The sequence below is a fragment of the Plecotus auritus genome (assembly GCF_963455305.1).
Source record: "Plecotus auritus genome assembly, chromosome: 12".
In the NCBI taxonomy this organism is placed as follows: domain Eukaryota; kingdom Metazoa; phylum Chordata; class Mammalia; order Chiroptera; family Vespertilionidae; genus Plecotus; species Plecotus auritus.
This window is the reverse complement of record NC_137778.1, coordinates 21,891,931-21,917,633: the sequence shown is the minus strand read 5'-3', so window position 1 is coordinate 21,917,633 and position 25,703 is coordinate 21,891,931. Positions and strand designations below refer to the sequence as shown.

General features: G+C 38.4%; 1 protein-coding gene and 1 pseudogene across 5 annotated transcripts in view; one reads left to right on the top strand and one right to left on the bottom strand.

Annotated features, from left to right (window-relative positions):
• TDRD5 (tudor domain containing 5) overlaps nucleotides 1–25,703 on the top strand; it is a gene marked incomplete at both ends in the record, with an annotated part of 58,614 nt that overhangs the window by 19,010 nt on the left and 13,901 nt on the right. Inside the window, 7 exons of one of the 4 annotated variants that reach the window (XM_080648807.1) lie at nucleotides 1,732–1,904; nucleotides 2,965–3,185; nucleotides 6,726–6,938; nucleotides 7,468–7,534; nucleotides 22,427–22,627; nucleotides 23,127–23,282; nucleotides 25,408–25,569. In XM_080648807.1, coding sequence (XP_080504933.1) covers nucleotides 1,732–1,904; nucleotides 2,965–3,185; nucleotides 6,726–6,938; nucleotides 7,468–7,534; nucleotides 22,427–22,627; nucleotides 23,127–23,282; nucleotides 25,408–25,569 — 1,193 coding nt within the window. Of the gene's footprint in view, nucleotides 1–1,695; nucleotides 1,905–2,964; nucleotides 3,186–6,725; nucleotides 6,939–7,467; nucleotides 7,535–22,426; nucleotides 22,628–23,126; nucleotides 23,283–25,407; nucleotides 25,570–25,703 lie in introns of all 4 variants that reach the window. The other 3 variants (XM_080648808.1, XM_080648806.1, XM_080648809.1) reach the window with 3 other exon arrangements.
• On the bottom strand, nucleotides 21,059–21,740 carry LOC308237518 (U2 small nuclear ribonucleoprotein B''-like; annotated as a pseudogene). Its single transcript has one exon. The product of its transcript is annotated as a U2 small nuclear ribonucleoprotein B''-like (transcript).

The following is a 25,703-nucleotide window of genomic DNA, read 5'->3' as shown; positions in this document are numbered from 1 at the left end:
CTAGTGTTAGTAGTTTAGAGGGTCTACTTATGGACTTCTTCTGTATGACATCGTATTGCATATAATAAAAGGCTAATATGCAAATTGTCCCCTCAACCAGGAGTTCAACCAGGGGGCAGGGCCAGCTGGCCAACTGCCCATGTTCCCTCCCCCAAGCCGGCCTGACCCAATCGGCCCTGATCAGGTTGGGCCGGCCGAACCCCACCCATGCACGAATTCGTATACCGAGCCACTCTATTCTATAATAAAAGCATAATATGCTAGTTAGACTGGATGTCCTTCCAGACGAACTTCTGGACGAAGCCGGGGCTGCGAGGGAAGCCCGGGTCCCAGGTGTCAGAGGGAAGTTGGTACCAGCAGCCGGGGGAAGGAAGTAGGCGCCTACTCTTGCATGAATTTCATGCATCGGGCCTCTAGTAGTTACATAATGTTTGTAAACTTTTCTTACACAAGACAATACTAGTATATATAAACTAGAGGCCCGGTGCACAAAATTTGTGCACGGGGCAGGGGTGTCCCTCAGCCCACCCTGCACCCTCTCCAATCTGGGACCCCTTGAGGGATGTCCAACTGCCCTCCGCTGCAGTCCTGGTCCCCCCCAACTGTCCTTCCCTGCAGGCCTTGTCCTCCCCACAATTGCCCTCCCCTGCAGTCCTGGGTCCCCCCCAACTGCCCTCCCTTGCTGGCCTGGTCTCCCCCAACTGCCCTCCCCTGCAGGCCTGGATCTCCCGCAACTGCCCTACAGGCCTGGTTTCCCCCCAACTGCCCTCCCTTGCTGGCCTGGTCTCCCCCAACTGCCCTCCTTTACTGGCCTTGTCACACCCCCATCTGCTCTCCTCTGCTGGCCTGGTCACCCTAACTTCCCACAACTGCCCTCCCCTGCAGGCCATCTTGTGGCGGCCATCTTGTGTCCACATAGGGGCAGCCATCTTTGACCACATGGGGGTGGCCATCTTGTTTCTTGGAGTGACAGTCAATTTGCATATTACTCTTTTATTAGATAGGATATTGTATTAGTCCTTGTTTTTTATGCTTCATATATTGTGGATGTTTTCCCATAGCATATACAGGTTGATTTCATTCTTTTTAACTACATATAATTCTTTTATATGACTATATTATAATTCACTTAACTAATCTATTAATGGACATGTTAATTATGAAAAACTGCAGTGATAAATATTGTATCTCTTTGTGCACTTATTTTATTTTTTAGGAGCCACTATGGTTTTAGATGTATCTGGGGTCTGTTTTAATGTGCCAAACTCTTATAATCATCATACACATGTACATTTCAACAAAATATGTGATTGATTTGGGAATTCCCCTAAAAATTAAGGCATCGTATTATGGACTACTAAGTAGTCACAGACACGCTACATGAAGCAACAATGAATGCTCACTGCTAAAGTTGAAGGAGAAATAAGTTGAACTCAAAATGTTGAAAGATAAAAAAAACTTTCCACCAAAGCTTAAGAAGCCTTATCAGAATTACCCTCTTCCCCCTACATAATTAAGATTTGTTCCCATCTAGAACTTCCCTTATATGTCTCCATATTGAAAGGTTCTGCAAAGACAGGTTCGTATCTCTTACTCAGCACTATCTCCCCAGTGCCTGGCACATAGAATGTGCTTAATAGCAGTTATAAAAATATTTTAACAGATATTCTTAGGCTACTCTATTGGTCATTTCAGATGGAGCTGTTTCATCAGTAAGAAGTTCATATTTAGCTCAATCAGATAAGAAAATAGAAGCCAAAACTTGTGTCTCCAGTCCCCCTAGAAATGCATTGTCTACTGCTACTATTAAGGAAACCCCATGGATTTGGTCTTTTAAAAATCATAAAGAGCCAGAACAGAGAATTTACAAGAAGCCTAACCTGGTGGTGAAGCCTTTACAGCTGGTGAGTGAGGTTTATAGACTTGTGCATTGTGGAGAGTAACTGGATGACTGCTTCATTAATCCAAAATTCTATTTTAGAAAGTCTTATTTCTGGGAATTTGATTTCTTGGAAGAGACTAGAGCTTTGGTCTGAAGTCACTTTATGCAGCATTTATTCTGGTTTTCAATCTTTTTTTTTTTTTTTTTAACTAGCTTTCCCTCAAGTCTCACTTTTAAGTTTTCACATGGCTTTGAAGATTTGACAGTTCTCTTAAGATGACATTGCTGATTCTCTGTCCAGGTTTTTCAGATTTAAGCTTGAAAACCCTGGACTGCTTTAGAAGGGAAGACTTGAGGAGCTTTGTGTCAGCTGTATGCCTCAACAGTTGCTGCAGATTACCCCACCCTATGCTCAGTTATAGGGAGCTTTTTTTTTTATCCTTTATTACATTACCACACACATTTTCCCTTTTTGTGTTCTCATCTCCTATTACTTATTCTATTGATACTTACGCTCCTTCCCTTCTACCCTCTATACCTGCTTCTTTCATGGAAGGGAAACATTGTTTTAGGAGAGTCTGCTGTGTTTTCTATAGGACAATAGGAAGGCCTAAAGGAAAATAATATATTTTAGAATGAGTGTTTGAGAAACCCTATTTTTTATTACAAGACTAGTTTGAAATTTAATCTATTCTTTCAGGTTACCTTTGTTGGTAAGGTTGGGTAAGATGAGAATCTTAGTTCAATCTGAATATTTGAAATACCATATTTTAGTGTTGTATAGGGTAGTTGAGCAATACACTTTTAACTCTACCTAATATCATAAGGCAGTAGGTTTTCATATTTTATCATAGGTAAGAATCACCTAGGGAATTTTTTAAATACATACTTGTGGGCCCCACTTCCAGGTATTCTGAATTAGTAAGTGCAGACTAAAGCCCAAGAATCTTCATTTTTATAATTTCCTAGGTGATTCTGATAAAGGTGATTCATGAAATATACTTGGAGAAATGTTGTCATGAAGTTTGAAATGTCACCCGAAGATTTATGTTGGCTTCTTTGATTTCTTTTTTAACTTGTAGCAAGTAGAAATCGACAAATCACAGCTTAATCTAGCAATGGCAAATCATGATATCCCACCAGATGCTGCCTGGGACAAGAAATTATGCAGACTGCCGCCATTAGATACCAGTACCCTCGTGGGAGTCTTTGTGGAAAATATCATCTCTCCTAGTCAATTCTACATCCAAATATATAGCAGGGATTCATCAGAGTTACTTGAAGACATGATGATTGAAATGCGGTAGGAGTCTCTTGTTTTCAATGTATCTCATTCTAAATCAGCGGTTCTCAAATCTTTTGGCTTCAAGACTCTTAAAAATTAAGGACCCAATAGAGCTTTCGTTTATTGATATTTATCATATAGAAATTAAAAGGACAAGATTTTAAAAATATCTTTTTAAAAATTTAGTAAATCCAATTGTGTGAATATAAATGACATTTTTATGAAAATATTTTTGTAAATTAGAAGAGTGGCATGGTTTACATTTTTTGCAGATCTCTTTAATATCTAGCTTAATAGAAGAAACTTGGATTTTTTTAAATATCTGCTCCTGTTTTGAGATATGTTGTTTTGGTTGAAATGTTAACACAGTGAAAAGGGCAAATAACTATTTTCATAATAATACTAAAATATTAAAATAGCGTTGCTCTTATGGACTTCCCGAAGGATATTAACAGGATTCCAGGGGTTCGTGAACTATACTTGGAGAACTGCTGCTCTAAGTTATCTCTTTTCTCTACTGAAAAATGATGTCCTTTATTAATAAACACCATGTAAAATGTATACATTATTCATGAACAATAATGTCTATTTTTTATATTAGTGTCACATACAAGTTGTTTTTTTTTTGTTATTTATTTTGTATCTCTTCAAAAGCACTTCATGTTTTTTTCTAATTTTACATTATATACTCATGTCCCACCAAGAATACTTGGAATAATGTAAGTCACATAATAATCACTTGGTAAATATATTCTTGTATGGTCCATTTTATATATCTACATTTTAAAGCACACTTACTGGCTCTGTGACTTTGAAGTTACTTTACTTCTCTGGGTCTGGTCTTCTAATCTCCAAAATAGGGATAATGATAGTATTTAACTCAGAGTTGTGAATGTGGAAGTACTTAGAATAGAGTCTAGCTCAAATGTTGGCTGCTATTATTATTAATACTGTATCTGCTGTTGCTTGGTGTTGGGATGTTGAGGCACTGGCTGTACAAGGAGAACGCAGTCATGGTCTTTGCCTTTGTGAACATAATGATTAGCTAGGAAAATAGATGAGGGATAAGGGGGATATTGTATGAGGCAGGAGTTCTGCCTGGGCAAGGTGGAGGAGAGCTTTATTAAGGAGACACTTGAGCTAGGCCTCAAATATAAGTAACAATTTTCTAGACGAGGAGGATGTATGCAGATCCAGTCACTGGCACCAAAGCCAACGTTAACAAAGGAGTGAGCCGTGTACTCTGGGAGTAACAAATAGGGAATTAAAGTCACCACTGGGTGAGGTTGTGGGGACAATGACTGGATGTGAAAGTGGAAGACTAGGGAAAAGCTAGAGTATGGACACTATGGGAAGGGATTTTTATTTCTTCTGTATACAGCGAGGAACTTTTAAAGGTTTTAAGAAAGAAAGAAAACATCAGGTTTGTATTTTAGAAGGATAACTCTGGTTGCAGTGTGGAGGATTGAAGGAGTGAAGGGGAGAAGATCCATTATAGGCTAGTGTTGGTGAAAGAGAGTGGAAAGGAGGAGGGAAATTAGGAAAATAGAATTGTCAAGTCTTGATGACAAGAATGTAGTTGAAAAGGATGAGAGAAAAGGAAAATATGAAAACTGCTGATTTTAGAGATTAGGTAGGTTTCAGCTGGGCTTGGAAGTTAGAAGTTTACAGATAGTGAATCTAAGGTGATCATGAGATACTGAATTGGTAATGTTGTGTGGGTAATATTAGGATTAGGGTTTAGACAGTGTTACAAAGACATAGTTAGCTATAGTAGCATGAAGATAAAAGTTTATTTCTTCTTCCCATAATAGTTTGTGTATAAGTAATACTTGCGGATAGGATAGCTCCAGGTGTTAGGGACAACAGTGTTTTCTGTCTTGCTGCTCAAGATAATATATTGGCCCACCCACATGGTCCAGGATGTAGCTCACCACCAGATCCTTTATTCCAGCCAGTAGGAAGGGGAAGTAGGGGAAGTAGAGGGTTGGAGGCATCCCTTTTTCTTTGAAAGACACAAGGTGGATTTTCACACTTTACTTTTTTAAAACTTGTGATAAAATACACACGAATTCACAATCTCACATCCCATTGGCCAGAACTTAGTATTCACGTAGCCACATTTAGATGTAAGGGAGCCTGGGAAATCAGTTAAAAATAGGGATTCTATTGCCTGGCCAGGTGACTGGGTTGGTTGGAATGCCATCCCATACACCAAAAGGTTATGAGTTCAATTCCCTGGAGGACACATACCTAGGCATGTCTGGGAAGCAGCTGATCAATGTTTCTCTCTCACATCAGTGTTTCTCTGTCTCTCCCTCTCTCTCTAAAAATCAGTGAAACAGCCTGACCGGCATGGCTCAGTGGTTGAGCGTTGACCAGTGAACCAGGAGGTCATGGTTTGGTTCAATTACTGGTCAGGGCACATGCCCAATCCCAGTGTGGGGCATGTAGGAGGCAGCCGATCAATGATTCTCTCTCATCATTGATGTTTCTATCTCTCTCTTCCTCTCTGAAATCAATTAAAAATTAATAATAAATTCTTAAAATGAAAAATAAAAATCAATGAAACATGTCATCCAGTGAGGATAAATAATATTTTTTTAAAAAATAGGGATGCTATTACTACAAAAAAAGAGAGGAGAATGGAAATTGGCAACAACCTGCATCTTTTCCATACAGTTAGAAATAAAGTTTTAAAAGGGAAGAAGGGATGCAGAGTCAAACATAGAGATGGAGAATCATCAATTTATCAGTAGTAGTATAAGGTATGAAAATGGATGAGGCAGTAAAGAAAAAAAAACCAAAAAGTTAAAAAAATGGATGAGATGGTATACAGCAAGGATAATAATAAATAGTTAATATTTGTGTGTTTACTATATTTGGACTTGGCTAAACATTGACATATTTTAAGTAAGGCTTTATTATCACCATCCCCATCTTCAACAAGTAAGCTGAAGCACAGAAAGATAAAGTCATCACACAGCTAGTAAATGATGGATGTGAACCCAGGTTACTGGTTTCAGAGCCTGAGCATGTTACACTCCCTAAAGAAAAGCCCCCGGAGAACCCAAACTTTTAAGGCAGTTACAGAGCCAGTAAGGGAATAATTATGGACAAGGAAGTAGTAGGAGAAAAGAGTGTCTTGGAAACTAAGTAGGATAGAATTTGAAAGAGGAAAGTATCAGGGCCATTCTGAAGAGAGAGCAAGTATATTGAAAGCTGAAGAGAAAGGCTATTGGATTTGGGAATTAACAGACCATTGATATTTTTACAATGTCCATTTTAGGAAGTTCTGGGGAATGAAGTTAGATTGCATTCTTCAGCAGAGAATGTGAGGCAAAATGAGTGTATGAGTTTTCTGTTTAAAGATGTTTGTTGATGAAGAGAGGGATTTAGAAAAGAAAAGGGAAAATTAAACTAATTGGTATTAATAAGCATTAACAAATCAGAAAAAGTGAGGGTTTTTTCCTTTGCTTTTTGCCCAGACTTCCTTGCTTTTGATACACTAGTAAAAATTGTTCTTCCCCTATGTTTCCATGTTATGGAATTCCACAGGCGCTGTTATTCTAATCAACTGGTTTCTGATCGATATGCCATGCCAGAATATTTTATCCAACCAGGACATCTCTGTTGTGTAAAGATTTCTGAGGATAAGTGGTGGTATCGAGTCATTATCCATCGAGTTCTTGGGAAACAGGAAGTTGAAGTGTTCTACCCAGACTTTGGAAATATTGGAACTGTTCAGAAGTCCTCCTTGAGGTTCCTCAAGTGAGTTAAGAAATTTAGAAAGGACAACTCAAGTTTTGAATCACTGCCAAAGCTTTGTGTGGTTAGGAGACCTCTTTGTTTTCTTTTGCCTTCCTCTCTCTATCCTTCGCTGCTTACCATCCTTCTTTCTTCTTAGTGCAGACTTGGCAAATGGTCATTTAGGTTCACAGTTGGATTATAATCTCTTGTGTCTTTTTTTCACATGACTGTGAATCTGACTGGACTATGAGATTGAATTTCAACCTCTTATTAAGAAAATTTTTCTTTGGGTTATGCTAAGAGTTGCTTTTATATAGCATGAAGATTTCTTCTTCCTACCTATTTGCATGGTTTTAAAAAACTACTATATTTAATAATGTTACTAGTATTTCTTAGAGTGCTTTAAAGTATAAGACATTTATTTAAAAATGCATGAATAAAATACTCTGAAATGGTGTGAATAGCTAAAATCAAGAAATGGTTTAGAAATTCCATAGCATACAGTATAAAAACATAATTAAATATTAATATATTTGATTATCAATTGCAGATGCTGCTACACAAAGCTTCCAGCTCAGGCTATCCCTTGTTCTTTGGCTTGGGTGAGACCAGTAGAGGTATGTTTGCTTGTTTTCCTCTTAATCAGAAAACATCTGATGCCAAGAATAGATTTAGTTTCTCAGGATACAAAAATAAAACATAGCCCTAACCCAGCCGTGGGCAAACTACGGCCCGCAGGCCAGATCCGGCCCATTTGGCTGTTCTGTCCGGCCCGCGGAGCCGAAAGAGCGGAGGGTTCTCTTGCTCTCCCCTCCGCTCCTTCACCAGCAGCAGTGTTAACATGGCAATGTCGGGAAACATGGCCGCAGCTCCTTCTTCTGAGTGGGCGGATTTATATCCGCCCATTCAGTAGAAGGAACAACCTCTTAATCTTCCAGAGGCTCCTTGTAATGCCTGCGGACGCGTCCCCCGACATCACCCTGGGAATGCGTAGACATGTTATCGTGGTGATGTGTAGGGAGACACGCCCCTGGAGAGCACAGTATCAGAGCCTTTCTGAGGTAAGATTAAGAGCTCTACTCAAACACAATTTTTTCCTGTTCCTACATTCTGTACATCACAATGACTTGTTAATAAAACAACAAAGACTTTCAGCTTTTAGGGCTTGTATCCACTGCAGTTTTTTTCCCCACTGCGGATGTGCGCAGCAGGGAAAAAGACACACAGAGGACATGTCACACTAGCCATGCTGCGGCTGCATTTTTTTGCTGATACAGATGCGGTATCAGTAATGCTACCGTGGCCACTAACCACATGTGTTAGCGGCAAAACATGCATTTTGCGCTGCGTTTGCTTCTCCCCCTTGCGCCTGTAAAAATGCGTGCTACAGGGCATTTGTGTTAACATGCACCACTGCACATTAGCATCAACACAAACATGGAAACCTGTGTACCCTGCATTAACCCTAGCTGCGCTGCATTGCAGTACTGCACCACACTACAACGGCAGCACGGCTAGTGTGAACGAACCCTAATTCAGTGGGTTGAACAAAAAGATTGTATAGAAATGTGATGAACTAAAGATTTTATTACAAAATCACTTAATTTCAGGGTTTCAGAAGTAATTGGACAAATGAAAAACTGAAAATCAAATGTTCATATCTAATACTTGGATGAAACCCTTTCCTGGTAATGACAGCCTGAAGTCTTGTACTTATGGACATCACCAGATGTTGGGTTTTCTCCTTTGTAATGCTCTGCCAGGCTGTCACAGTAGGGGTATATATATAAATATCCTGCCGTTTCCAGCTTTTAATAAGAAAAACTGTTGCAATGGGCATTTAAAAGTGGCACTTGGTTGTTTTTATAGAGTCCAGTGGATGCAATCTGACATTGATAATGGGCACACTATGTGCACTGCGGCTGTTTTTTGCCAGTAACGGAAGTGCTAGTGGTAACTACTGGTTACCCATGTTTACACTGCCCTAGCACCTCCCATACAAGTGTGTCTGGAAGACACAGCAATGTGCAGCTATGTGTGTTACCATAAACAAAGGGCCTATGTGAAAGATACATAGGTTTCCTATGGAGGAAAGGGATTGTTCTCTATGGTCAGGGTGTGCCTCTGTCCCATGTCTGAACTTTTTCAGATGATTTTGTTATATATATATTTTTTAGAAGACCAAAAATGTTATAGTAGAGCAAATTTAATCACTTGTTTTTATACTTTACTGTCTTATTTTAGTAAAGAATTTAATAAGAGAACGGTACTGTTGGTTTTAGCCCAATATTAAACATGAGTGGACCAAAGAAAAGGAAAGTGGACAGTGAATGCCGAGTGTTTAAGAGGGAGTGGACAACAAAATATTTTTTCACCGGAGTCCGATCAATGCTGGTATGTCTGATATGCCAGGAAACACTTGCAGTCTTCAAAGAGTACAATCTCAGACGTCACTTTGCCACAAAGCATGGCAACTATGCTAGCAAGCAGTCACCACATGAACAGGAGGCTACTGCACAGAGGTTGATGGCTAAATTACAGGCTCAGCAAAATGTCTTTCACAGACAAACTGCAATTCAAGAGACAACTACCAAAGCAAGTTTTATGCTATCATTCAAATTAGCAAAAGCTAGCAAACCTCTCTCTGAAGGCGAGTTTTTGAAAGAATGTATGATAGAGACAGCAGGTCTCTTGTGTCCAGAGAGCAAAGGCAAGTTTGAAAAACTCAGCTTATCGTGCAGGACAGTGACTCCTCGAGTGGAACTGATTGATGAAGACTTGGCCAGCAAGTTAAATAGTAAGGCAGAGTTCTTTAAGTTTTATTCACTAGCATTGGATGAAAGTAATGACGTAAAGGACACTGCTCAGCTCTTAATTTTTATCCCAGGGATTAGTGACAATTTTGAAATTACGGAGGAGTTTTTAGCCATGGAGCCACTGAAAGGAAAAACACGGGGAGAGGACTTGTATGACCGGGTGTCTACTGTCATCGAGAAAATGAAGCTACCATGGAGTAAACTTGCTAATGTCATGACAGATGGATCTCCAAATTTAACTGGAAAAAATGTTGGGACTGCTAAAAAGAATTCAGGATAAAGTGAAAGAGGAGAACCCTAACCAAGATGTTATTTTTCTTCATTGTATTATTCACCAGGAATCATTGTGCAAGTCTATATTACAACTTAATCATGTTGTTAATCCAGTCGTAAAGCTTGTTAATTTCATTCGAGCAAAGGGACTTCAGCACCGTCAGTTCATTAAGTTTCTGGAGGAAACTGATGCAGATCACCATGACTTACTTTACCACTCTCGTGTCCGCTGGTTGAGTTTGGGCAAAGTTTTCCAACGAGTGTGGGGGCTCAAAGAAGAGATTGGTGCATTTTTGAAATTAAAGGGGAAGTCTGATGAATTTACTGAGCTGAGTGACAAGAATTAGCTGTGTGACTTTGCATTTGCTGTAGATATATTTTCACATTTGAATGAGCTAAATGTGAAGCTACAGGGAAAAGATCAGTATGTACATGACATGTACACTAATGTGAAAGCCTTTAAATCGAAGCTGATTTTCTTTTCCAGACAAATTTCAGACAAAGTCTTCACTCATTTTGCCACACTAGCCACACAGAAGGAGACCATCCAAAACATGAAGAAATACAGCAAATCACTGGATGACCTGCATGCAGAATTCTGTCGTCGGTTTTCTGATGTTGAAAAAATTGACCAGTCACTTCAACTGGTGGCCTGTCCTTTGTCACAAAACCCTGAAACAGCACCAGAAGAGGTGCAACTGGAACTCATCAATCTTCAGTCTGACTTTGTCCTAAAGGAGAAATTCAGCTCTCTTGAACTAAGAGACTTTTATGCTTCACTTAATGAAGCCACTTTTCCAAACATCCAGAGGATGGCACAGAAGATACTGGTGCTGTTTGGGTCAACCTATGTTTGTGAGCAGACATTTAGCGTCATGAACATCAACAAAGCCCTTCATAGATCCAGCTTAACTGACGAACACCTCAGATCTATCCTGAGAATAGCCACAACAAAACTAACTCCAGACTTTGATGCATTAGCTAAAAAAGGAGACCAACAACACTGTTCCCACTGAAGTTGATGTTTTAAAGACCAAAAACCTTTCAACCCAGTCTACATTGCCATCTACATCTACATCCCGGGCATAATTTGGAAGTTGCACTAAAGAAAATGTTTAATTTACTGTTTACACATTTTGTTCTTTTCTATTTGTTTTAGTTTTAAATTATTTTATTATATTTAAGTTTAATTTGAAAGGCTTTTGAACCTTTCCTTTGTTAGGCAATTTTATTTTGCCTTTGCCATCTTTAATATAAGTTACGTTATTGTGCTATGATTCCTCCATTTTTTGAAGTTTCAAATTATAATAATTAGTGTTTACATTCTTCTTGTTAAAATGTTTGAAATGAATAAAACTATTGAAATAAAAAAAAAAAGACCGTACCCTTTTATGTAATGATGTTTACTTTGAATTTATATTAGTTCACACAAACACTCCATCCATGCTTTTGTTCCAGCCCTCCGGTCCAGTTTAAGAATCCATTGTGGCCCTCGAGTCAAAAAGTTTGCCCACCCCTACCCTAACCAGTTTGGCTCAGTGGATAGAGCGTCGGCCTGTGGACTCAAGGGTCCCAGGTTCGATTCCGGTCAAGGGCATGTACCTTGGTTGCGGGCACATCCCCAGTGGGGAGTGTGCAGGAGGCAGCTGATCGATGTTTCTCTCTCATCGATGTTTCTAACTATCTCTCTCCCTTCCTCTCTGTAAAAAAATCAATAAAATATATTAAAAAAAAATAAAAATAAATAAATAAAACATAAAATAAGCCCTCAAAGAAATCATTGTAGAAAATATGGAGGACAGATGTGTAGATAAAAATAATTGTACTGTGCCATATTTGCTATAGAGATTTCTGCTGTGTATGGTAGAGGTGTATGAGGAAGAATATACATCTCTGTTCAAGGTAATTAGGGAAGGCCCCATAATACAGGTGGTATTTGAGTGGAATTATGAAGGAAGATTAAGACTATAACTGGACAAAAAAGAGAAGACATTCCAGGCAAAATGAGAATAGCACAAAGCATCTCAAATTTGAGAAGTTTAAAGTGGTTCTGTTTGGCAACGTAATATAGGATGAACTGGAGTTGAGGCATGGCAAATGATGTCAGAGAAATAGACAGAAACCTAAGGGGGATCCATATTCCTGTTCAGGAATCTGGACATTGTCCTTTAGATGCTAAAGAGCAGCTAAAGAGTATCCATGGGGAACTGCCACAGTCAATCTATGTTTTTTAAAGATTCTCTAGTAACATCTTTGTGGGAAATGATTGTAGTGAGATGAAGCAGGATGCATTTTCACCCAGGTAGTTAAATTTGTTTATATAGTTATATTTATGTACCTAATATATGTTTTTCCCTCAGAACTCTTAGTTGTACATACCATACATATTAATATACCATATTTGTCTGTTTATCAGTTGCTTACATATACATGGATTTTTCCCTTTAAAATTTTTTTAATCCAAAAAACACAGTAAAGAGGAAAGAAGAAGAAAAAACATTATGTATAATTTTACCACTAAACACATTAAATTTAGAAATTTGATGTATGTTTCTTTCAGTTTAGCTTATTGGTTGTTGGGGGTGAGGATTTTTGTAGTCTTGAGCATTTCATAAAATAGTAATCCTGTTATTTCATATTTCATGTTTTCACTCGGCATTATAGCATAAATATGTTTATGTTACCATAATTCTCAATTTTAATAGACTCACAGTAATCTGTTAGGTAAATGTGCATCATGGCCTGTTTATCCCTTTATTGTTAGACATTTAATCTGCTTCTGAATTTTTAGTATTATAAATAATGTATGCAGTGTATGTTTTTTGTGCAAGTCAGTATTCAGGATTGTTTTCTAAGGGTGCATTGTAGCCCTGACTTACATCATGAAGCTCAGCGCTAAATTCGTGATCCACTTGTAGCCAATGTTCATTACTCTTATATCTGCCATATCGCTACCATTACTGATTCTCTTTGCTTTGTTTTCTTATTTCTTTCCTGAACTTAAGGCTTCTGGCCTTAGGGATTTGCCCTTTCTGATCAATGGAATAGTTTATGCAAAGAATTCTCATGGTTGGCTCCTTTTTGTCATTCAGTTTTAAGCCCAAATGTTATTTCCCCAAGGACTTCCTTGACCCGCCAAATTAAAATGCACCTTTCCACTTCCATCCTTCATGGTGACTTTATTTTATCTTCATAACACTATCTGGTATTATTTTAATTATTTGTTCACACACAAAAGTGTAAGCTCCTGAGGTCAGGTACATTATCTTGTTCACTAGATCACCAGTGCATAAATCAATGCTTGGACCATGATACGTGCTCAGTAAATGTTTTTAACTAAATGAATGTATTTCACTTTATTTCTTTTTTTTTAATTTAATAAATCTTTATTGTTCAGATTATTACAATTGTTTCTCCTTTTTCCCCCCATAGCTCCCCTCTACCCGGTTCCCACCCCACCCTCTGCCCTTACCTCCCCCGCACTGTCCTCATCCATAGGTGTACGATTTTTGTCCAGTCTCTTCCTGCACCCCCATACCCCTTTCCCCCTGAGAATTATCAGTTCACTCCCTTTCTATGCCCCTGATTCTATTATATTCACCAGTTTATTCTGTTCCTCAGATTTTTAATTCACTTGATTTTTAGGTTTACTTGTTGATAGATATATATTTGTTGTTCATAATATTTCACTTTATTTCTATCTTTTTTATGGTTTTGAAAAAAAGTTAATCCTATCTAATAAAGAGGGAATATGCTAATTGACTGCCCCGCCCTCAAAGATGGCAGTGCCCACAGCTACAGGATGGCAGCGCCCAGTCCCCTCAGCCCCCCAGCCACCCAGGGCTGGCCCAAGCCGCAGGCAAGCCTCAGATGGTGGCTGCCCAGCCGTCCAGGGCCACCTGAGGGCTCCCGGACTGTGAGAGGGGGCAGGCCAGGCTGAGGGACCCCCCACTCCAGTGCATGAATTTTCATGCACCGAGCCTCTAGTATAATTTATAATGGCAGAGTAGCATGGTGGGACTAACTCCCAGAGACAAAATCCAAAGGGGGCAGAAAAGCAGGCTACCCTTGTAAGCTGAATCTACAGCCTTGCTGGTTTGAAGAGTTAGAGGACATTGTTTGGGACTGGCAATATAGTTAGAAGTTAGGAGGAAACACACATGAAGGGAGGGAGCCACAGATTGGGTGAATTCTATAATCAATGCACACAATCTGCCCAGATTATTAGGTCACTACTAAACTTTGCAAGCACTGGAGAGAACCCAGGCCCTGAAAAATTATTCTTTAACCTAATTTTCTGGTCTTTTTTTTGTTGTGTAGTTAATGTTATAGTTTTCGACCCCTCAAGAAATTGACCACATAAAATGATAACATCCATGTAGATTTAGTTACATATTTCTCATTTTCTTAGCTCTTTATTCTCTCCTTTATCTGGGAACAGTTTCCTTCTGTTTGAACTGTATCCGTTAGGATTTCATTTTGTGAGGGTTTGATGATGGCAGACTTAGTTATGTTTACTTGAAAATATAATTTTGTGTTTATTCTTGAAAGCTGTATTCCCTAGGTATAGAATTTTATGTTTGGCAGTAAATATCTTTACAGCCTTGAAGATATCATTGCACTGGTTTCTGGTTTCCCTATCATATTTGAGAAGTCAGTCTAATGGATGTTATTTTGTAGCCAATGTCCTTTTTGTAGCTGTTTTTAAGATTTCCTGTTTGTTGCTTGTGTTCTTCAGTTTTAGTATGTTTATGTGTAGATTTATTCTTATTTACCCTACTTTTGTGGTTCATTAGATTTTTTTTAAAATCTGTGCCTTATTACTTTTCATTAAATCTGGAAAATTCCTAGCCATTTTCTTTTCAATTAGGTTTCCCCATATTCATATATATATTAATCCATATATATGAATGTATATACATATATTAATGTAGATATATATTCTCTCTGTCTGTTTCTGCCTCTCTCTTTCTGGGACCATAATTATTCTCAATTTATTGTCTATATCCTTTAGCCTCTCTTTTGTATTTTACACATGCTTTGCATGTTACATTCTGGGTACTTTTTTTCAAGTTATCTTCTACTTTTTGATTTAATTATATCTAATCTATTAAAATCAATCTATTACGTTTTAAATGTTACTGTATTTTTAAAGCTCTCTTAGTTCTTTAATTCTGCTAGATTGATTATTATAGATTGACAAGAGGCCTGATGCACGAAATTTGTGCGAGGGGCTCGGCCCTCGCCAACCGCAGCAGCTTGCCTGGGCCTGAGGCAATCTCAGCCCCAGCTTCGTCCAGAAGGTCATCTGGTCTAATTAGCATACTACACTTTTATTATTATAGATAGATAATCTCTGCAGAGGCTTTCAAATTAATGTTTTTTGTTTGTTTTTACTTTAAGCAGAGTAAGTTTAGTTGTTTTATAATTTGTCTAGACCAGTGGTTGGCAAACTGTGGCTCGCGAGCCGTGGTTTGTCGCTCTGTTGACTAATGAGTTTGCCGACCACTGGGATAGGGGCTTAATCACAAGGAACAACAACAGCCTGTAATTATTTGAATTGAGAGTCTAGGAATACTACCAGTATGGAACCTTGTTAATTTAATGAACAGCTTGAGGATTTGTATACCACACAGGTGATGTGAAAATAAAGTTGCAAATCCATGTGAAGGAGGCTAGTGTATTTCTTTTCCTCCTTATCCTGAGTGCGTACTCTTACAGGGACTCAGGAATGAAGGAGAGTTCTCTACTCCACTCCATACCATGGGATTTGATTTCTGTTCCCTTTGACCTTTGAAAGCATCAGAGCTAAAGTTCAAATTTGCCTGGATTAGTAGATGCCTTTAAGGCAAAAATAGTTCCCATTTTCCCTTTAATTTTGGCTTGATAATTTTGTTACTTTCTTACCAGTTTTTTTTTCAAAATTTGAACACATTTTTAAAGTATTTTATTTAGAATATTTAGTTACTTTTATAAGAGGACTGGTCCAGTAATCTTACTGAATCATATCTGAAAATGAAAGCTTTCACCAAATTAAAATTTTTTTCTATGATCACATTTTTCATGATTTTTCCTTAATTCTGACTTTTGTCATCTACAAGTCATAAATATCCTCAAATGTGTTGTCCACTAAAATCTCTAGTTCATCGGGAATTCACTTTTTCCCCCCTTTGCAGTAAATTCTTTATTTTTATTTTATTGCCTAAAGTTTTACATATGTCTCCTTTTTCCCCAGTTGACACCCTCCCCCAGCCATTCCCACCCTGGGCAAGCCCTTGCCGCCCAGTGTCTGTGTCCATTGGTTATGCTAATATGCATGCATACAAGTCCTTTAGTTGCTCTCTGATCCTCCCTCCCCTACCATTTGTCTCTGGATCTATTCTTGTTCATCAAATTATGTTGATCATTATATCCCACATATGAGTGAGATCATGTGATATTCATCTTTCTTGGACTGGCTTATTTCACTTAGCATAATGCTCTCCAGTTCCATCCATGTTGTTGCAAATGGTAAAAGTTCTTTCTTTTTTATAGCAGCATAGTATTCCATTGTATAGATGTACCACAGTTTTTTAATCCACTCATCTGCCAATGGGCACTTAGGCTGTTTCCAATCTTAGCTATGGTGAATTGCGCTGCTATGAACATAGGGGTGCATATATCCTTTCTGATTGATGTTTCTAGCTTCTTGGGATATATTCCTAGAAGTGGTATTACTGGGTCAAATGGGAGTTCCATTTTTACTTTTTGAGGAAACTCCATACTGTTCTCCACAGTGACTGCACCAATCTGCATTCCCACTAGCAGTGCAGGAGAGTTCCTTTTTCTCCACATCCTCACCAGCACTTGTCATTTGTTGATTTGTTGATGATAGCCATTCTGACAGGTATGAGATGGTATCTTGTTGTTTTGATTTGTATCTCTCAGATGATTAGTGACTTTGAGCATGTTTTCATATGTTTCTGGGCCTTCTGTATGTCCTCTTTTGAAAAGTGTCTATTTAGATCCTTTGACCATTTTTCAATTGGATCATTTATCTTCCTTTTGTTAAGTTGTATGAGTTCCCTGTAAATTTTCAAGATTAAACCCTTATCTGAAATATCATTGGTAAATATGTTCTCCCATGCAGTGGGCTTTCTTGTTGTTTTGTTGATGGTTTCTTTTGCTGTGAAGAAGCTTTATTATTTTGATGTAGTCCCATTTGTTTTTTTCTTCTTAGTCTCCATTGCCCTAGGAGCTGTGTCTGTAAAGATATTGCTACGACATATGTCTGCTATTTTGCTGCCTATGGAGTCTTGTAGGATTTTTATGGTTTCCCATCTTACATTCAAGTTCTTTAGCCATTTTGAGTTTGTTTTTGTGTATAGTGTAAGTTGGTGATCTAGTTTCATTTTTTTTACATGTATCCAAATTTCCCAGCACCATTTACTAAGGAGACTGTTTTGACTCCATTGTATGCTCTTGCCTCCTTTGTCAAATATTAATTGAGCATAATGGCTTGGGTCAATTTCTGGGTTCTCTGTTCTGTTCCATTGGTCTATATGTCTGTTCTTGTGCCAGTACCAGTCTGTTTTGAGAACCGTGGCTTGGTAATATATCTTGATATCTGGTAATGTGACCCCTCCAACTTTGTTCTTCTTTCTCAGGATTGCTGTGGCTATTTGGGGTCTTTTTTTATTCCAGATGAATTTTTGGAGAGTTTGTTCTAGATCTTTGAAATATGCAGTTGGTATTTTAATGGGGATTGCATTGAATCTGTAGATTGCTTTGGGTAGTATGGACATTTTAATGATGTTGATTCTACCAATCCATGAATATGGTATGTTCTTCCATTTGTTTATGTCTTCCTCTATCTCTTTTTTCAGTGTCCTGAAGTTTTCTGAGTATAGGTTTTTTATGTCCTTAGTTAAGTTTATTCCTAGGTATCTTAATTTTTTTGGTGCAGTGGTAAATAGGATTGTTTTTTTCGTTTCTCTTTCTGTGAGTTCATTATTGGTATATAAAAAGGCCATAGATTTCTGGGTGTTAATTCTATTCCAACAAAATGGACAACCTAGATGAAATAGACATATTCTTAGAAAAATACAAGCTCCCAAAACCCAATCAGGAAGAATAAAAAAACCTGAATAGACCAATAACTACGAAGAAATTGAAGCAGCAAACAAAAATCTTCCAGCAAACAAAAGCCCTGTCCAGACGACTTTATAGGGGAGTTCTAACAAGCATTCAAAGAAGAACTTTCCTCCTCAGACTATTCCAAAAAAGAGGAAGGCATGCTCTTTCTATGAAGCCAGCATTACCCTAATCTCAAAACCAGATAAAGACACCACAAAAAAAGAGAACTACAGGGAGAAACCAAGATGGCGGCATAGGTAAACAACTAAACTGCTGCCTCGCACAACAATTTCAAAACTACAACTAAAAGACAGAACGGACACCATCCAGAACCGCAGGAAAGCTGACTGAGTGAAAATTCTACAACTAGAAGGAAGGAGAAAAGCTCACAGAGAATTGGAGGTACGGCAAAGGGTCTTGGTGCGCGCAGAGAGGAAGGGCGGCGGAGTGCCTGGCTGGCTTTCTCTGGCGGAAGGGGGAAGGGAGCCCCCGACCACATTGAACCCCAGTTCTGACTGCACTGAACACCTATTCCGGGCGAGCCCCTGGGGACCCACGCTCTTGTGGGGGGAGTCTGGACTCTCGGGCGGAGACTCGGGAGCCGGGGAAGGCGGAAGACTGAAAGTCCGCTCGCGCCAGTGCGCACAAAGGCTGCGGGAGGCTGCCACAGGCTTTCCCTAGCGGAAGGGAGTGAGAGGCTCCTGACGGCAAAAAACCCCAGTTCTGACTGAAGTGAGCCCCAGTTCTGACTGCAGTGAACCCCAGTTCCAGGCGAGCCCCCGGGGACCCACGCTCTTGTGGGGGGAGTCTGGACTCTCGGGCGGAGACTCGGGAGCCGGGGAAGGCGGAAGACTGAAAGTCCGCTCGCGCCAGTGCGCACAAAGGCTGCGGGAGGCTGCCACAGGCTTTCCCTAGCGGAAGGGAGTGAGAGGCTCCTGACGGCACTGAACACCAGTTCTGACTGAAGTGAGCCCCAGTTCTGACTGCAGTGAACCCCAGTTCCAGGCGAGCCCCCGGAGACCCACGCTCTTGTGGGGGGAGTCTGGACTCTCGGGCGGAGAATCGGGAGCCGGGAAGGCAGAGGACTGAAGGCACACACGTGCTAGCAAGGGCAAGGCTGATGGGAAGCCAAGACTGAGACTCCACCCCATCCAAGCTGAGCACAGAGGCTATTGCAATTTGGCAAGTCTAATCCTATAAGGCTGTCTCCAGCACCGGACTTCTCCCAGCATAGACACAGCTGATCCTTACAGCCAACTGGCCTGGAGGTCAATTCTTCCCAGTGATACCAACAACAATAAAGACTTAATTACAACAAGGCTGTACACACAGTCCACAAAGGTGTGCACCAAGAGTGTCCACCTCAGGTTAACTGGGGAGGCAGACCCACTGGGCCAAATTGGAAACCTAGCACACAAATCTAACAACTCAGGGAAGCAGTGAAAATGCGGCGTCTAAGAATCAGATCACAAACGAAAGAAATGGAGGAAAACAAACGACTGGATATAGAATTCAAAACCACGGTTATAAGGCTTTTTAAGAATATCCTAGAAAAGGCCGATAAATATAACGAGACCCTCGAAGAGATGAAAAAGGACCAACTAGAAATTAAACATACACTGACTGAAATAAAAAATATTATACAGAGACCCAAAAACAGACAAGGGGAACACAAAAATCAAGTCAAAGAATTGAAATACAAAGAAGCAAAAAACACTCAACCGAAAAAGCAAAAAGCAAAAAAAAAAATCCAAAAAGTTGAAGATAATGTAAGAAGACTCTGGGACAACTTCAAGCGTACCAACATCAGAATTATGGGGGTGCCAGAAGAAGAGAGAGAGCAAAATACTGAAAACCTATTTGAAGAAATAATGACCGAAAACTTCCCCCACCTGGTGAAAGAAATAGACTTACAAGTCCAGGAAGCCCACAGAACCCCAAACAAAAGGAATCCAAAGAGGACTACACCAAGACACATCATAATTAAAATGCCAAGAGCAAAAGACAAAGAGAGAATATTAAAAGCAGCAAGAGAAAAACAGTTAGTTACCTACAAGGGAGCACCCATACGACTGTCAGCTGACTTTTCAACAGAAACTATGCAGGCCAGACGGGAGTGGCAAGAAATTTTCAATGTGATGAATAGCAAGAACCTACAACCAAGATTACTCTACCCAGCAAAGCTATCATTCAGAATTGAAGGGCAGATAAAGAGTTTCACAGACAAGAAAAAGCTAAAGGAGTTCATCACCACCAAACCAGTATTATATGAAATGCTGAAAGGCATTCTTAAAGAAGAGGAAGAAGAAAAAAGGAAAGATAAAAATTATGAACAACAAATACATATCTATCAACAAGTGAACCTAAAAATCAAGTGAATTAAAAACCTGAGGAACAGAATAATCTGGTGAATACAATAGAATCAGGGGCATAGAAAGGGAGTGGACTGATAATTCTCAGGGGGAAAGGGGTATGGGGGGGTTCATAAAGAGACTGGACAAAAATCATACACCTATGGATGAGGACAGTGGGGGGTAGGTAAGGGCAGAAGGTGGGGTGGGAAATGGCTGGAGGGGAACTATGGGGGAAAAAAGGAGAAATAATTGTAATAATCTGAATAAAGATTTATTAAAAAAAATAAATAAATAAATAAATAAATAAATAAAATAAAAAAAAAATAAAGTAAAAAGAGAACTACAGGCCAATATCCTTGATGAACATAAATGCTAAAATTCTTTTTTTTTATGTATAAAACTTTATTGTACAAAACTAAGGCCTTCACATTTCATAGTTCACTAGTAGGTAATTTTTAAAAACCTACACAAAAATTTTACTTGCATTTCTTCCAGCCCCATCTATTAAAATGGCCTGACCAATTGTTATGAAAACAAACACTATAAATAACACCAAGTCCTTTAAAGACAAGTGTCCCAAATGTTATTTCTTGGCATAGGTGATCTTCGTGACATGAGATGGTGTGATCTTAAATCCTTGTAAAGCATCCGTGGCAGCTCCAGCCTGTCCATCATTTTCAAATTCAACTAATGCAATGTCATGCCTCCCAGGTACCAAACGTACTTCCTTGAAACCAGGGAACTGATTAAATAGAATGGATAACATCATCTCATTAGTCTCTTCTGGTAAATTATTAAGGAATAAAATATAGTTTGGAGGGTAATCAGGGACCTGAGGATTTGGCGTTGCATTTCCTTGGGTGTTAACTGAATTTGGTGCTCCCAGACCAGTCAGCGCTGTCTGTTCCACAGTTTTGGCTTTCTTCTTTTCCTTTTTCTTTGTCAGCAAAGGTGCCACGCATTTTAGATATTATATCTGAATCTGTTTTTGCATACTGAATTCGCATTGATTTACCATAAAATGGAAATCCTTGTAGCTGTCTCAAGGCATTTGTGGATGAGCCCAATTCTTTAAATATAACAAAAGCTTGCCCCCTCATTTTCATGGTCTTTAAAGCTACAATATCTACAACATGGCCAAACTGAGAAAACAGGGCATACAGGGATCTCTTCAATTCTTCTTTTTTAATTTTGTCATTCATATTGTTGATATAAATTGTATGAGTTGGTCTGATATCCATCTTTTGGGTTAAACCATCCAAACAGCCTGAGAATGGCTCGGTGTCCCGAAACAACCGGGTTGCTAAAATTCTTAACAAAATTCTAGAAAATCGGATTCAGCATTACATTAGAAAGATCATACACCATGACCAAGTGGGATTTATTCCAGGGATGCAAGGATGGTACAATATTTACAAATCAATAAATGTGATACATCACATAAACAAACTGAGAGACAAAAATCACATAATTGTATCAGTTGATGCAGAAAAAGAATTTGACAAAATCCAACACCCTTTCTTGATAAAAACTCTCAGCAAAATGGGAATAGAGGGATCATACCTCAACATAATAAAAGCCTTATATGACAAACCTACAGCCAACATCATACTCAATGGGCAAAACTAAACTCACTTCCCCTAAGAACAGGAACAAGACAGGGATGCCCACTTTCACCATTCCTGTTCGATATAGTACTGGAAGTGCGAGCCATAGCGATCAGACAAGAAGAAATAAAAGGCATCCAAATTGGTTAAGAAGAAGTAAAACTGTCCTCATTCTCAGATGACATGAATACTATACATAGAAAACCCCAAAACTCCATCAGGAAACTACTAGACCTAATAAATGAACTTGCAGCATAGCAGGGAATTCACTTTTGCATATGCTTACTATATACAATTGATGTTTGAGTTTACCATGTGAATTTTATATCTTGATTCTATTTCAGGAATATTGGACATCCAGAGCCATTTTGCAGTTCCAGAAGTTGTGTGGTTTGAAGCCATTAGTTGGGGTAGTAGATGAATACATAGATGGAATCCTTAACATTTTTCTGTGTGATACATCCTCAAATGAAGACATCTATTTCCATCATGTCTTGAGAACAGAGGGCCATGCTATTGTTTGCCGAGAAAATGTCCCTTCTAAGGTGGAGCAGTATTTTGTAATTTGTTTTATTTAATCTCAACAGGTATAAGAGAATTTAGAAGAGATTTTAATACAGAAGGTTATTTTATTTATTCTCTAGTCTTAGATACCTGTGAGATTCCTGCCTTCTCAATGCAGAGCACTCTCTTCATTTTCAGATGACCACAAAAAACTGCAATTAGCTTCCTGTCCTTTAGACTATGTATGAATACTTTTATTTTAAATAATTGATTGAGAATTTACCCTGAAGTATTTAATTCTCTCAGGTGTACTTAGAGAAGAACAGTACTCTCTTATTTTGCAATTATTGATAGCAATGTTTGCATTACCATTAATATTGATGTTGAGAATTTTTCTGACTTGGAAAAACTCATTATTTTTAACTATAATTAATTAATTTTAGAAGATAATACATTTCCACAACAATTGAAAATTATGAAGTACTAACTTTTTCACTTTTCTCTGAGTAATTAAACACTTTCTTCTTTATTTTATCCTAGGGTTTCAGCGAACTCAATCCTTTAGTTTTATACACTAAATCCAGTGATGCACCAGAGGATGTCTTGACAGTACTTGGTTGTCCTTCCCAGAACCACTATTTTAATGAAGACCGAGAGATAAGTCCACAGTCAAAAGAGAGTGATTTATATACCCCGGTAATAGGTTTTTGCAAATATGATTATAATTATTTTTATTGTTAACATTTAATTAGTGCTTACTATATGCCAAACACTATAAATAGAACTTGAAGTATGATATATTAATCTTCATAAAGTCCCTGTGACATAGTTACTATAATAATTGTATCTAATAGGTAAAGACACTGAGGCTTTCCAAACCTAGGAAATGTCTAGTGAGAGACATTTACCTATACCTCTCATAAATTTCTGGTTTCACCCTTTGCTTCAGTAATGCTTCCTCCTGCACGAATTCTTCTGCACTCAATTCCATAGCTGCCTTGGTGCGATTGTGACTTCACTTACACCAATCCAAATGCTGACACTCCTCAGCTTCTTCTTCAGGTGTTCTTATGTTTTCATTTCTCTGTAAACCTTTTTGCAGCTCCCACCCACAGCAATACAAACATTATTATTATTCCAGTAGCAGTAATAACATAAAACAACAGCAACATTTATTGCACTCATACTGTGTGGCAGGCACTGTTGTAAGTACTCACATGTACTAGTTAATTTATTTTTACAACCACTTTACCAGGTTGGTACTTTCATATCTCCACTTTACATATAAATGAAGCACATAGTAAGAACTTAAATGATTTTCAACCAGTGAACAAATAAACATGTCCTCTGAGTCTTATATTCTTCCTGACAGCAAGTACTGGGCTAAGAATATAGGGTATGTTCAAATTGGAGTGCCAAAAAAGTGTTTTTCTGGACACAATAGGACTTATTTTCTTTTAATAAAATAGGAAAATATTAGTATGTTTTACATATGTGATTTTAAAATTATTGATAGGATTATATTTTTTAGTAGACACTAGTTATTACAAAAAGAGAAAAGAAAAAGCAAATTTGACTACTGGGGAAATTAACTGGCTTTGAAAAATATGTGTGAAAGTTTATTGCTGCTTGTTTTTAAAAATATATTTTTATTGATTTCAGAGAGGAAGGGAGAGGGAAGAGAGATAGAAACATCAATGATGAGAGAGGATCATTGATTGGCTGCCTCCTGCAAGCCCCTACTGGGATCGAGCCCACAACCCAGGCATGTGCCCTTGACTGGAATTGAACCTGGGACCCTTCAGTCCTCTATCCACTGAGCCAAACCAGCTAGGGCTATTGCTGCATGTTTAATGTAATATAAAGATTTTTTTCTTTCTAGTTTACGTTAAAATTAATTGGGTTTGTTTGGCTTTCTTAAGCCTAAAGTTTTCTTAGTCATCATTATTTGATTAGAACAATTATATTTCCTGATTTTAAAATAATGAATTGAATTCAACCTTTAATATTTGTAGAATATACTATCGTCATTCTGTTTATGTCTTTAAATAATCATAGTTCAGCCCTAGAAATAAAATAAGGCCATCTTTTCTGCAAAAGAGAGAAGTCTTAAAATTCCCCTATTCCATCCAGCCTATATTTTAACATATTAATACTCCTTTATGCTACACAGACATACACCGAGTTCCCTGTAATTCCCACTCTTCTTTTAAGCATTCCAACAGTTTGTGTTCAATTCTTTATTGCATCTTCTCAGAACATCCTCCTTCCCTGGTAATATTTTAGTTCTAGCACTGAGAGGGATCTGCACTATTGGTTGTACTGTGATTATCCAGTTGTGTGTTTTCCTGCTATATTTGAGTTCTTTTAGAGCTGGAACCTGTTGCACTCATCTTTAAATTCATAGAACTACCTTGTACACATTTCATAATATGTACTAAGTTTATTGGCCTAAACTAGTTTAGCAGGATGGGAAGTCCGAGGGTCATGAATAAAGTTAGAAAACAATATGGCATTTGTGTGAACCACAGCAAAATAATCCTCCCCTTCCCGAATATAGGCATGTAGCTTTTGGAAACAGCATTAGTATAAAAATTAAATAAAATAGCCCTGGCCGATGTGCTCAGTGGTTAGAGCGTTGCTCTCTGCCCCCTGTCAGAGTACCTACAGGAGGCAACCAGTCAATGTGTGTCTCTCACATCGATGTTTCTTTCCCCTCTCCCCCACTCCCGTCCACTCTCTCCAAAAAACAATGGAAAAAATATCCTCAGGTGTGGATTAATAAAAATAACAATAATAATTTATCTTTCATATCTACTAGCAAGATATTAATGATGAAAAGGCTGTCATTGACTTTGAATATGAGTCAAAGAAGCCATTAAAGGATTCTGAATTCAGCTCTTTGAAAACTCAAGATAAGAGCTATGGAGAAGATACAAAGTGTTCTATCCCTAAACTAAAGGATCTGAAGGAAGAAAATGAGGTAGAAGGAAAGATTTTTTTTAACTGTAATTAATGTAATACTAATAATCCATAAGTGAAGGGGGCTGGAATGAAATAGCTCTTTAAACCTTACTGTTGCTCTCAGTGCAGTCAGAGCATCTGCCACAGATGAAT